The following is a 12,492-nucleotide window of genomic DNA, read 5'->3' as shown; positions in this document are numbered from 1 at the left end:
GTACTTAGCATAATAAATAATTAAACAGTTGTTGTATATCTTCCTTTTAATTTTTTTTTTAATTTAAAGACTTTCTAATTGTATTTGTAAGACACAAGACAAATACATCCTTAATAGCCTTTGTTAGGTCCACTCCATGCCTGGTCAGAAGCCTGTGATTCCAATGTTGTTGTTGTTCTAGGAAAAAAAGGGATGAAAAATTCCAATGGAGTTTAGGTTTACTCACAGACTGAGAGACTGTAAGGGCCAAAAGAGACATTCTGAGTATTTTAATTTAGCCTTTTCATTTTTTTATTATAGCTTTTTATTTACAAGATATATGAATGGGTAATTTTTCAGCATTGACAATTGCAAAATCTTTTGTTCCAATTTTTCCCCTCCTTCTTCCCACTCCCTCCCTCAGATGGCAGGTAGACCAATACATGTTAAATATGTTAAAGTCTATGTTAACTACAGTATATGTATATATATTCATACCGCTATTTTGCTGCACAAGAAGAATTGGACTTTGAAATAATGTACACTTAACCTGTGAAGGAAATCAAAAATGCGGGCAGACAAAAATAGAGGGATTGGAAATGCTATGTAGTTTAACCCTTTCATTTTACAGGGAAAAAAAAAAACTTAGAAGTCCAAACAAGCATTTATTGAGAACTAATTCACTGAGTTCTTGTCATTTGTATTGGATTTTCCATCAATCATAAGGAATAGTTGTTTTCTTTCATGACTTTTCCAAATAACTAAGAATGAAGCTTTTCCTGAAACTTGTGAACTATTGTGATACCCCTTCATCAAAGATAAACAAAACAGCTGTATAATTACCTTCTGAGACATGAATCATCTTGGCCCGGAGTTCACAGACCTGTTTGCCTTTATAAAAGCTTCACAAGGTCGAAGTGCAAACGTATACTATCTGCTGCTCACATACTGACTGATAAGGTTTTCCAAATCAGCTTTAAAGAGATGAAGATACTACAGGCATCTGGCCTTTCTTTTCTCCTGATCACTGCTTTGAAATTGTCAGCTGTTGCCTCAACCTTATTTGTATCTCCTGCCAGATCAACAAGGAGGGACTATTATATTGCACAGGTTAGTGGAACTCTGCACATTCTTTTATCTGTAAAACCAGAAAGTATATAAAAGAAAGCAGGTGAAAATCTGCATTCATTGTTCATAACTTCTAGATGACTTGGAGCAGCTCTTCTTTTGAAACTATCAACCCTAGTCTGTGCTTTTTCTCAGGGTTTGAAACTCAGGGTATTGCAAACAGGTGCTCAATGAATAGCTGTCAAATGAATAACCGAATGAATGAGTCAATTTTTTGTAGATAGTGCCATTCTTACATATGATTGCAAAGTAAAGTTGGGTTTTATTGTACTCCCCCCAAATACCTGACTACCTTCCTTCCAATCCTATTCAGTCTCCACTATAGTAAAACTTCCATGTCTCTAATATCTTAAGGCTTCTTTTTTTGTCCTATTCTATTAAAAATACTTTTAATTGGAAATTGTACACTCAATTCTGCTTAGCATTCAAAGCCTTCCATAATTTATCCACTTATCATTCTGTTATTATTTCCCAATATTTCACTTGCCCTTCAGAATAGGAAAATAAACTATTGGATATACTTGAATGTACTCTGCCTTTGTTCATGACTTTTTCTCTGTGTGGAATGTCTTTATCTATAGTTCTGCTTGTCTAACTCTTTCCCTTACTTCAATGCCTAGTCAAATATCCCTTCTTTCTTCTTGAAAGCTATCATTAATTCTCCCAGATAGAAGCAATCTTTCCCTCCTCTGTATTCCTCTAGCACTCCATTCCTCTCCTAATGCACTTGCACATTTTATTTTGAATTTGAATTATGAGACTGCCTACTTTATGTCTCCTACTAACAGGTAAGTTCCAAAAATACAGCCACATATTGCTCATTTCAGTATCTCAACACTTTATGCAGTATCATACAAGCAGAAGAAAAACATTACACAATATATAATAGTAATAGTAAAATTACTGCAAGTCTTTTAACTGCTACATCTTAGAATATTTATGAATTCATGTTCTCTGACATCTCCACAACTTTTGATACTTGACAGCTACTTTCCCTTCTCCCAGGAGCTCTCTTCTCTTTATTCCTATGGCATTGCTCTCTTCCAGGTGTCTTCTGATCTTTTTCAGCCTTCTTTGCTGGGTCATTATCCAAAGCTGCTACTTTAACATTAGCATACCCAGGATTCTGGGCCCTCTTCTCTCTTTTACACACTCTCTTTTGGAATTCTCAACAGTGCAGATGGCTTCGAGAATCATCTCTACATAAATGAGTTCTAAATTTACATATCTAACCCTAATTGCTCTCCTGGGCTATAATCATATACCACTAAGTGACCCTGAATATATGCTCCTAGTTGTCCTCTCAGCATCTCAAACCCAACATGTCTAAAGCAGAACTCATTATCTTCCCATCTAAATCTATCCTACTTCCAAACTCTCCTATTTCTGTTCAGGGAACCACCATATCCTTTCTATCCAGGTTCATAAACTCAAAGTTTGCCTTAATTCCTCTCTCTCTCTCTAACCCCCAACTCCAGATACAATTACTTGCTAAAATTTGATTATCATACCTCCATATCTTTTACATCTCTTATGTTTTTAATAAGTTCATGCTCTTACCATATATTTTCTATACTATTATAATAATCTCCTAATAGTTCTGATTAACAACTTCTTTCTGTCTAATTCAATCTTCACACTTGTACCCCTCAAAAATGTTTTCCAAGAAACAACTATTTAGTTTGGCATTTAGGAACCTCTACAATTTGATCACCTATCTTTCAAGTCTCATTTCATAATACTCCCCTTTATGTTCTACTCTACATTCTAGCCAAATTTGACTGCTCCCAGAACTTGATATTCCATTTTAATACCAACACACATTATTTATACAACCCATCTCTCATGACTGGAATGCACTCTCTCCTCCTCTCTAAAGTGCTAGACTTGGAATAAGAAAAACTTACTAGCTGTGACCCTGAACAAGTCACTTCATCTCTATTTGCCTCAGTTTTCTCATCTAAAAAAAATGGAGATGATTATAGCGCCTGCCTTCCAGGATTCTTGTGAGAGACTAAAATTAGATATTGTAAAGTTCTTTGTAAGCACCAAGATTCTCTACAAATGCTTTATTATTATTGTAGTTGCTATTATTGTTATTCTTTTCCTTTAAAGATCAGATTAAGTGTTACCTACTCCTAAGAAATTTTCCTGATCCTCCCTCACCTAGTTTTAGCTATCTTTTCATCTTCAATATTCCTTAAATCCTACTTATGCATTTTCATGTGTACCACCTGTAAAATTTAAATGAAAGTAGCTAGCAGTTTGGTCTTTATAACTCCAAGCACCAGAGCACCTTGAATGTAGGAAGTTTTTGATAAATGTTTGTCAAGTTTCAAAATTATATTGTATTATATCAAAATAATAACAATGCATCATATTCATATAGCACTTTCAACTTTTCCCAAAGGATAAATTCTGACTGTGGCTATATATTCTCAGAAGGCAATGTTGTTGGTATTTTTTGAAGGTATCACACTATGTCTTCCAGAAATCTCTCTATCCTAAACACAGCTACTACAGTACTATTTTCAATATCTATCTGTCAGCTGAAGAGTATCTTTCTCTTAAAGATACTGAAGGAGCTAGCTCTATCAGAAAAAAGAAGACATAAGAAAGGAAAGAAATAGTTCTTTTTTTAATTTTTTAATTTTTTAAGATGGATAGTATGCTAAAACCTTTCTAACACTATTTCTGTGACTGTGGTCAAGTCACTTAATTACATTTCTTCATCCATAAAATATGAAGGCTGAACTAGGTGTTCTGAAGCTTTACAAGGACACCCCTACATAAATAATAAATAATTATATATAAACATACTATATACATATAGTATGTTTATATATAATTATTTATTATTTATAGATATAATATATGTTTAATATACATTATAACTTAAGTAAAGACATTAAGTCATTTTATTAAGTATAGACAATCAACAACTATAAATTCAACCCTGATGTGTACCATGATCCAATTTCTAAAGTGTAAATGATCACACTGAAAATTTACTAATGTTTTTTGCTACAGAGTTTGAGATGGCTCCAGCACACCTCTATTCCTCATTTTAGCTCTATGAAAACAAATAAACAGAGCCATTCAATTTTTATTTCAATTCTGTTTTATTTGCCATCAAGAATGATCTCTCAACTAGCAATAGAATAGAACATAAATAAATAGGGGGAAAATGTCTAATAGGGAGGTAAAATCCAATATAAGTAGGGAGATAATAGAGTACCAAACTATCTTTATTGAGTTTAAGTCACTAGGCCCAAATGAACTATAGTCCAGCATCATCCTGAGAGAAGTGACAAATGTGATTGCTAACCAACTATGAATATCTTTTGAAGGACTTCAGAAGACTGAGGGACAAGCATGCTTCTCACCTCTTGTCAGGAAAGACATGAAATATAAGTACAAAATGAAACATACATTTTTTTTAGACACAGTCCATATGTTGTATATTTGTTTAAAAAGCAGAGTAACATCCAGGCAGAGAACTGGCTCCAGAGCCAGAATAAAACAAGGTTCATGTTCTATCTCAAACACATACAAGTTATATTAATCTGGGCAAGTCACTTTATTCTCTCCATTTTTTTAGGCTACTCTGGAGAGAGTACCAAGTTCCATTGGTCAAGGGATATCCTCATTGGGAAGTTCCTCAAATCATTGAAATCATATCTCCAAAAAAAAAAAATCCTACCCCCCTACATATATGTTGCACGAACAGGCCTTTCTTTCTTTCTTTCTTTCTTTCTTTCTTTTTTGAGAGAGATGGAGAAAGATTTAGGGGAAAGTGAGGTTTTTAAAAGAAGCATCAATAAGATCTTTTTAAAAATACAAAATAAAAAGAAGTTCATAAAGAGACATAAACAAAACTATTGTTATTAAATATATATGTTATTAAATTTAATATATATCTATAAAAACAAACTAACAAAAGTTAATGTGTTCACGTATAAATATATTGGGATGTCTCTATTTGTAAATAATTGTTAAATTCATCATTAAAGAAGAAACTTTTTTTAAAAATTGGATCATGTGGTGCTGCAGAACTGAAGAAAAACAAATATTGTCCAAAATTTCAAAAGAACAAAAGAATGAGACTACAAATTGCAGACCAGTGTGAGATTGCCTTCAATTTCTTGTAGTATAAGAAGAATAGTTGGTAAATGCATCCAACAAATGAAGTACTCCTTTGTATGGCAATATTCATGAATCAAGGACAAATTAAACAAATAATATCAAATTAACCACCTTTCCTTTTTTGATATAGTCACTTCAATGGTAGATCTGGGAAGTACTCTAGGAAATAGTCATCAATACTCCCATGTGCCACTGGGAAGGTTGTCTATAGTGAACTATTGGTGACTTAGATAAAGGTAAAGATGGCATGCATATCAAATTTGTATTTGGCACAAAGGTGGGAAGAATATTCAACACAATATGGATGGCAAATTCAGGACAATAGTATTACCTAGCATTTATATAGAACTTTACACATGGTATCTCATCTGATCATGACAACAGCCCTGAGAGTTAGGTATTATTACTCCCATTTTACATTTGAGAAAAGTGAGGTTAAATAAAACACATAAAACTAGTAAGACTCTGAAGCTGGATTTGAACTCAGATATTCCTGACTCTCAACAGCAACCCAATGGATAGAACACTGGGCTTAGAGTTGGTTGGGAAAACCTGAGTTCAAAAAACCAGCCTCAGACATTTACTAGCTATGTGACCCCAGACATTAGGATAATTTGCCTCTGTTTGCCTGATCCACTGGAAAATGAAATAACAGACCACTCCAGTCTCGTTGCCAAGAAAACCTCACAAATGACACTGACATGCTATGGCCACAGAAAGACAAAGAGTTGGAGACAACCAAGTGACTGCTCAGCATCAGCAATTCTGACTGTAGATACTCTACCTACTGCACCACCATAAGGTGGTGCCTTTCAAAAAGGATCCAAAAAGATTTTAGTAGGTTAGAACAGTGGATCAAATATGAAATAAAATTTAATGAAAATAAATGTGACCTCATAACTGTGTCCATAAAATCAATTTCAGAAGACTGAGGGGGCAATGAAAGTCTTTTACCAAAGGCTTAGCAATTGGAAGAGTGATGACACAAAGTCATTTGCAAAGTGCTTAGCACAGTACTTGGCACATGAAAGTCATTAATAAATGCTTATTTCCTTTCCTTCCTTCATTCTTTGGGCATATCCTAGAAAAGAATTTTGTTTATATTGATTGTTTCCAACTCTAAGGTTTTATGATTCTTTGAATATTAACAAAATATCTGAAGTGTATCCTTGTTTCCTGAAAGACCAACATAATATACCAAACACTGTCACTTAGTAGCATATCACAAGCATAATAGAAGACATTCAATATAACAGTCCCAGGTGGATCACTTAATACTCATGATTTCATAAATATCTCTGCTTAAATTTTTTTTTACTCTGTGATTTTTATAAAAGAGGCCTAAATTTAACATTTTCCACTTAAAAAAAAAATTCTTCTTTACATCCTTGATGTAAGCATTTCCTCCAGATGAATTTCCAACCTACCTCACATGCCTGCCCTGTAAGAATTTTTATGTTATCCCATAAATTCACTACAAAAGACCCAATTCAATATGCTGGAGACTTTCTTCACATTCTCTTGCTGTCTTGATAGTATCATCAGAGCACGAGTCACCCATAGGTTATTCTTCCCTCTAACCACATAACCAGCCTATTTTTAAAAATCTTTTTTCATGTATGAGCATTTTTGACACATATTTCTTTGATAATATCCTTTGTACTACTTGTTCTTTATAGTTATTTTCAATGTATTACAGTGATTCACACTTAAAACAAGCCTTTCCATTTCCTTCCGTGTGATAGTCATTTTAAATTCTTTAGAGAATTCCATTGTTGTTATAAAGGCTCTCTTTTTCATTAAGACTATATACATATCTTCTTTTTGTGAATTAAAAAAAAATTGTTCTTACCCTTTGACAATTTATCATTTGGGAACTGAAAAAATATATATTTATAGAATTATTTTACACACACACACATATATATATAAAATCACACAGATATTTCTATTTAATAGTAGCTATCTCAGGGGGAGAGGGAAAAAAGAAAGAAAAGTTATGTGATAACTTCATTATATGTTTTTTTTAAATAGCAAGTTGTATGAAATAGATTTACAGTTTCATATTTATCATCTTTTTTCTATTTTACTATGTTATGGAAATACTTGTTTGTACTTCTTAACTTCAAAATAAAATATTTTTTAAAAAGAAGAACACTAGGCTTGGGGGTTTGAAGATCTGAATTTGTTAGCCAGTTTACTTAACTGGTTGAGTAATCTCAATTGGATAAGTCACTAATCCTTGCTGAATTTCATCTATTCAATGGATACAATTGTATCTGTACTACCTATCATAGAGGGCCAAGAAGACCAAATAAGATAATATACTTGAAAGCACTTTACAAACTGTAAAATCCCAATCAAATATAAGCTATCAATATTAAGGGAAAATAAAAATGCAGTAGCAAAATATTCATCCATACTTTATTTCATAAAGAGGGAGTATGTCATGTGGTAGAGTGCTAGACTTGCTTAGAGTCAGGTAGATTCAAATTCAGTCTCCAAAATTGGTTATAGTTGCCTCATCTATAAAATGGATCTATAAAATATCTCAAAGGGTTGTGGTGATATAATGTATGTAAAGTGCTTTGCAAACAGTAATGGATCAACTACCACTTATTAAGCATTTATTATGACCAGGCACTGTGTAAGCACTAGGAATGGAAAAAATTACACAAAAAAATCTCCTATTCTCAAGGAATTCATAGTATAATAGTAAGAGCTATAAAGCAATTAAATAAATGACTTCTAATTTCAAAGTATTTCTAGAATTTCATAGAGCATATGCCATATCATATTAAAGAGCCACTTGCCTGTTTCTTTCTTGTAGGCATACCTTGACAGATACTACACAAAGAAAGGAGGACATCAGATTGGAGAGATAGTTGTAAAAGGACGTAATACCATGGAAAGAAAAATTAAAGAAATGCAAGCATTCTTTGGCCTCCAGGTCACTGGGAAATTGGATTATTCTACTATGAAGGTAATGAAGAAGCCTCGATGTGGTGTTCCTGATATTGCAAATTACCGTCTGTTCCCAGGTGAACCCAAGTGGAAAAAGAACACTTTGACTTACAGGTAATGAAACAGAGTTTTCAAGAATCAGACAGCAATATGTTTTTATGATGTTTCCCTGATAATCTAGGTACAAACATGCCACACAATATTTTTAAAGGTACAGAAGAGTTTGGGAGGGGTTGGAAATTTTTAAATATCATGATATCATAGACAATGAACCAGCATGTGTCTTAGAAGTATCTGGCTCACCCTCATCACTTTACAGACGGGGAACCTGAGGTTCAGAGGTTAGTAACTTGTCCATCATGACATACTTAAGAAGCAGCAGAACTCAGGATTCAGGATTCAGGTCCTCTGAATCCCAATCCTCTGTTCTTTATTCTCTATCATTCCAACTTTCATCAAAAATAGCCTGGCTTTTTAGGAGAACATATTCTCAGAATGACTGTGACATTAGAAAATTTTGGATATATGAGGCAATATAGCCAGGTAATATCAAAACATATAAATCTGGAAAATGGAAAAGGAATCTCTGAATCAAATGATTAAATGACTGTGCCTGCCATCATTTTTTAATGACTTTTGGCTTAAAAAATAATTTAATGACTTTTGGCTTAAAAATCAATTTAAATTTTTTTAATTTATTGACTTTTGGCTTAAAAAATAATTTGAGGATATGATAAAAAGTACCTATTCTAGAAACCCTTGTAATAACTATTCAACATATGTGGTAATATAGGGGTTAATCAAAGCGTCAGTCAGTAAGATGCTATGACTCTGTGTACCCAGCAGGTGGGGCTCTAAAAGTAAATATTGGATTTCATTGAATAAAATTTTAGCCAGTTTTTGTGGTGGGAAAAGGACTAGAGTATGAGTTAAAAGGAAAGGTTTAAGCATTTATTAAGGGCCTACTTTGGGCAAAACACTGTATTAAGTAATTTATAAATACTGTTTCATTTGATTCTCAAAAGAAGTCTGGGAGAGGGGTATTAATATTATCCTCATTTTATAGATGAGAATACTGAGGTTGTACCTTGCCTAAGGTCACAGAACTATTAAGAATTTGAAGTTGGATTTGAACTCTGCACTCAAAGTCCAACACTATATCCACTGCTTCAATGAGAAGTTCAAAAAAAATTTTTTTAGATGGTCTACCTCTGAAATTATGAGTTTTCTCTCTCTAGAGGGGAATCAAACAAAGGCTGGATGATGCCATTGAAAATTATTTTATAGAGAGCTTTTTTCAGGTTGGACTACATGGCTTCTGGGGATGTAGAAGTAAGGAATGCTGGATCTTGTATAACAAATGAAGAAAAAGTAAGGATTATTTATGAGTCTTTGAAGAGTTTTCCCATGGTTGTTTTTTTTTTTTTTCCTTAGAATAAACTGTGCCCTAGAATGACTATAACTACAAATGTACAGCAAAATGTCTAGGCCACAGATAATTTGGTTCAAAAAGGGCTGTACCTAGTTAGATTTAAGTGATTCCCTCTCTGCATACATATATGCTAATATGATCTCCTTGAGGCCAAAAACTGTCTTCTTTCTTAATTTACACACCACAATTAATTAAATTATTAAATAAAATTTAATTTAATTAAAATAAGATTTATTTGTGTATTTATTAAGTATCACAATAGGTACTTAATAAATGTTCCCTGAATTTAACAGTATTTCTTCATCTTGTCCCTACTGAATTTCAGAGAATCACAGAATTTGACAGTGGAAGTAATCTCTGTGGTCATTAGTCCAGTCTATACCTGAAAGGAATTCTTATTATAATATGTGAGACAAGTAGTCATCCAGCCCCTGTTTGAAGACAATGCTGACATGTAATAGATGCTATATAAATGCTTATTCCTTCAACATATCTCATCTGACAGCTGAGTGAATGATGGATTAGAGTGAGAAGAAACAAGCAGTGAGATCAAATCATCAATATTACAATAGTGATGAGGACCAGGGCTGGAGTGGTGGCAGTGTTCAAGAAGAGGAGATGAAGTTTCTAGATCATAGAATGTATTAAAAGGAGTTTGTATAAAAATCCTGGAAAAGCACATTGTAGCCAGATTGTGAAAGACATTAAATGTCAAACAGAGCAGATTGCCTTAGATTGTAGAGGTAATAGCAAGTTTAATAGGGTTCATTGAGGAGGGGAGTTACTTGATGAAATTCATATTTTAGGAATATCACTTTGGATGTTGTGTGGAAGATAAACTGCAGAGGAAAGAAACTCAAGATAGAGACATCAACTGGAAGACTATTGAAATGATTCCGAATTTTTTTTTTCACTGAGAAAGATTTGAGAATAAATTGAAAAAAAAATTAAAATGATGACAATTTGAATTAGTTCAATGGCTATATGAAGGAGAAGGGAATAAATGTATGTGGAGCTATAGAGGAATAATAGTAACAAGAACAACAACTTTCAAAACTATATAATTGTCTCAATAGATGCAAATAAATCTTTGACTAATCATATCATTCATTTATGCTAAAATCCTTGCCAAGTATAACATAGGAGGATCTTTTTAATATCATAAAAATATCAATAAAATCAAAAGGAAGCATCAATAGAATAAGTAAACAACATGTAGTAGAAGTAGAGGATCAATCTAAGTAAATATATTGAAGCACACACAGTCCATTGAAGCAAACAAAGTACTTGTATTGATTCAAAGATTATGAAATTCTCTTTAAAGAAATAAAGAACTGAATATAATAGCTAGAGGATTGTTCAGTGCTCATTGCTAGGCCATATCAATATAACAAAAATAATACTACCAATAATAATTTATAATTTTACTTTAATACCAATCAAATTATCAAAAAAAGATATTTTACAGGATTTCATTAAATAATAATAGATGTAGATACTAAGAGAAAATAATGAAAAAGGGTGGAATGAAGGGTATAATAGAACTTCCAGATCTTAAACTGTATTATAAAGCAACCATCATCTAAATCAATTCATACTGATTATAAACTGGAAAAGTGAATCAGTGAAATAGACTAGATAAGACATAATAACAAATAATGGAATTTAACAACCCAACATTTCATAAGCCAGAAAACAAATTATTTAGGAAAAAAATTCCCTATTTAATTTTTTTAAAAATGCTAAAAATAGTGAAAAGCAGCCTGATTAGAAATTAACCTTAAATCAATACCATACACCATGTTCCACAATAAATTCAAATTAAATACATGACTTTGATAAAGTACTAAGGATTATACCTTTAAAATGAAGAAGAAATCATATACCTCTCATAGCTATGTGAAGATAAACTCTTAACCGACAAGAAATAGAGGAAATAATAAAAGATGAAATAGATAACTTTAATTACATGAAACTGAAAAGCTTCTACAGAAATAAAATTAATATATTTAGGATAAGAAACAAAAAAGTCAAATGGGAAAAAACCTTTATATCAATTTCTCATATAAGAACTTTGAATCCAAGATATGTAGACAATAAACAGATATATTTATATGTATGTCAATATATATATATATGCATGTATATATAAGATACCTACTCATAAATAAATGGTCAGGATTTGAATAAAAAGAAACTAGCCATATGAAAAAAAATGTTTCAAATCACTAATAGAAAGATAAATACAAAGAAATTTTATCTTGCCTCAGCAAAATGACAAAGATAGGCGTGGGAAAAATACCAATGTAAAGGGCTGGCAAACGATTTAGAATTATGCAAACAAAAAGGTTGCTTCTAGCAATTCTTTCACTCTGGCTTCTAAGACCTTATCATTTTCTCCAGCTTCTTCTACTGTTTTAATAGATAGATATATAGATACATGGATGATAGATAAATGAATAAATGAAAAGCCCTTTAGTTCTACACAATTCTACCTAGCAGTAACATTAGCTCAACGAGGCCACATATTTTGTTTGTTTAGTTTATGGACTAAAATAAGCATTTCTATAACATAGTATAATAAAAAAGATGATTGTACATGAAACTGCAAATCTATATGTATAACTTGCTATTCCTTTTAAAATATATAATAAAATTATTGTGTAAATTTCTTTGTTTTTCTTTCTCCTCCCTCCATTGCTACCATCTTTTTGAAATCTAGTTCAAAATCCCCTGGGGTAGCTAGGTTGTACAGTATATATAATACTGGCCCTGGAATCAGGAGGATCTGAGTTCAATTCTAGCTTCAGACATTCAACATGTACTAGTCAAATCACTTAATC

General features: G+C 32.3%; 1 protein-coding gene across 1 annotated transcript in view; it reads left to right on the top strand.

Moving 5' to 3' along the window:
• Positions 1–963: 963 nt before the first annotated feature.
• Positions 964–12,492, top strand: part of MMP20 (matrix metallopeptidase 20) — a 48,072-nt gene continuing 36,543 nt past the window's right edge. Inside the window, exons 1-2 of the mRNA XM_051986881.1 lie at positions 964–1,089; positions 8,084–8,331. Of these exons, the coding sequence (XP_051842841.1) occupies positions 964–1,089; positions 8,084–8,331 (374 nt within the window). The remainder of the gene's footprint in view (positions 1,090–8,083; positions 8,332–12,492) is intronic.

The sequence above is a fragment of the Antechinus flavipes genome, chromosome 3 (genome assembly GCF_016432865.1).
Source record: "Antechinus flavipes isolate AdamAnt ecotype Samford, QLD, Australia chromosome 3, AdamAnt_v2, whole genome shotgun sequence".
Lineage (NCBI taxonomy): Eukaryota > Metazoa > Chordata > Mammalia > Dasyuromorphia > Dasyuridae > Antechinus > Antechinus flavipes.
This window is presented reverse-complemented; position numbering and strand designations above follow the sequence as displayed.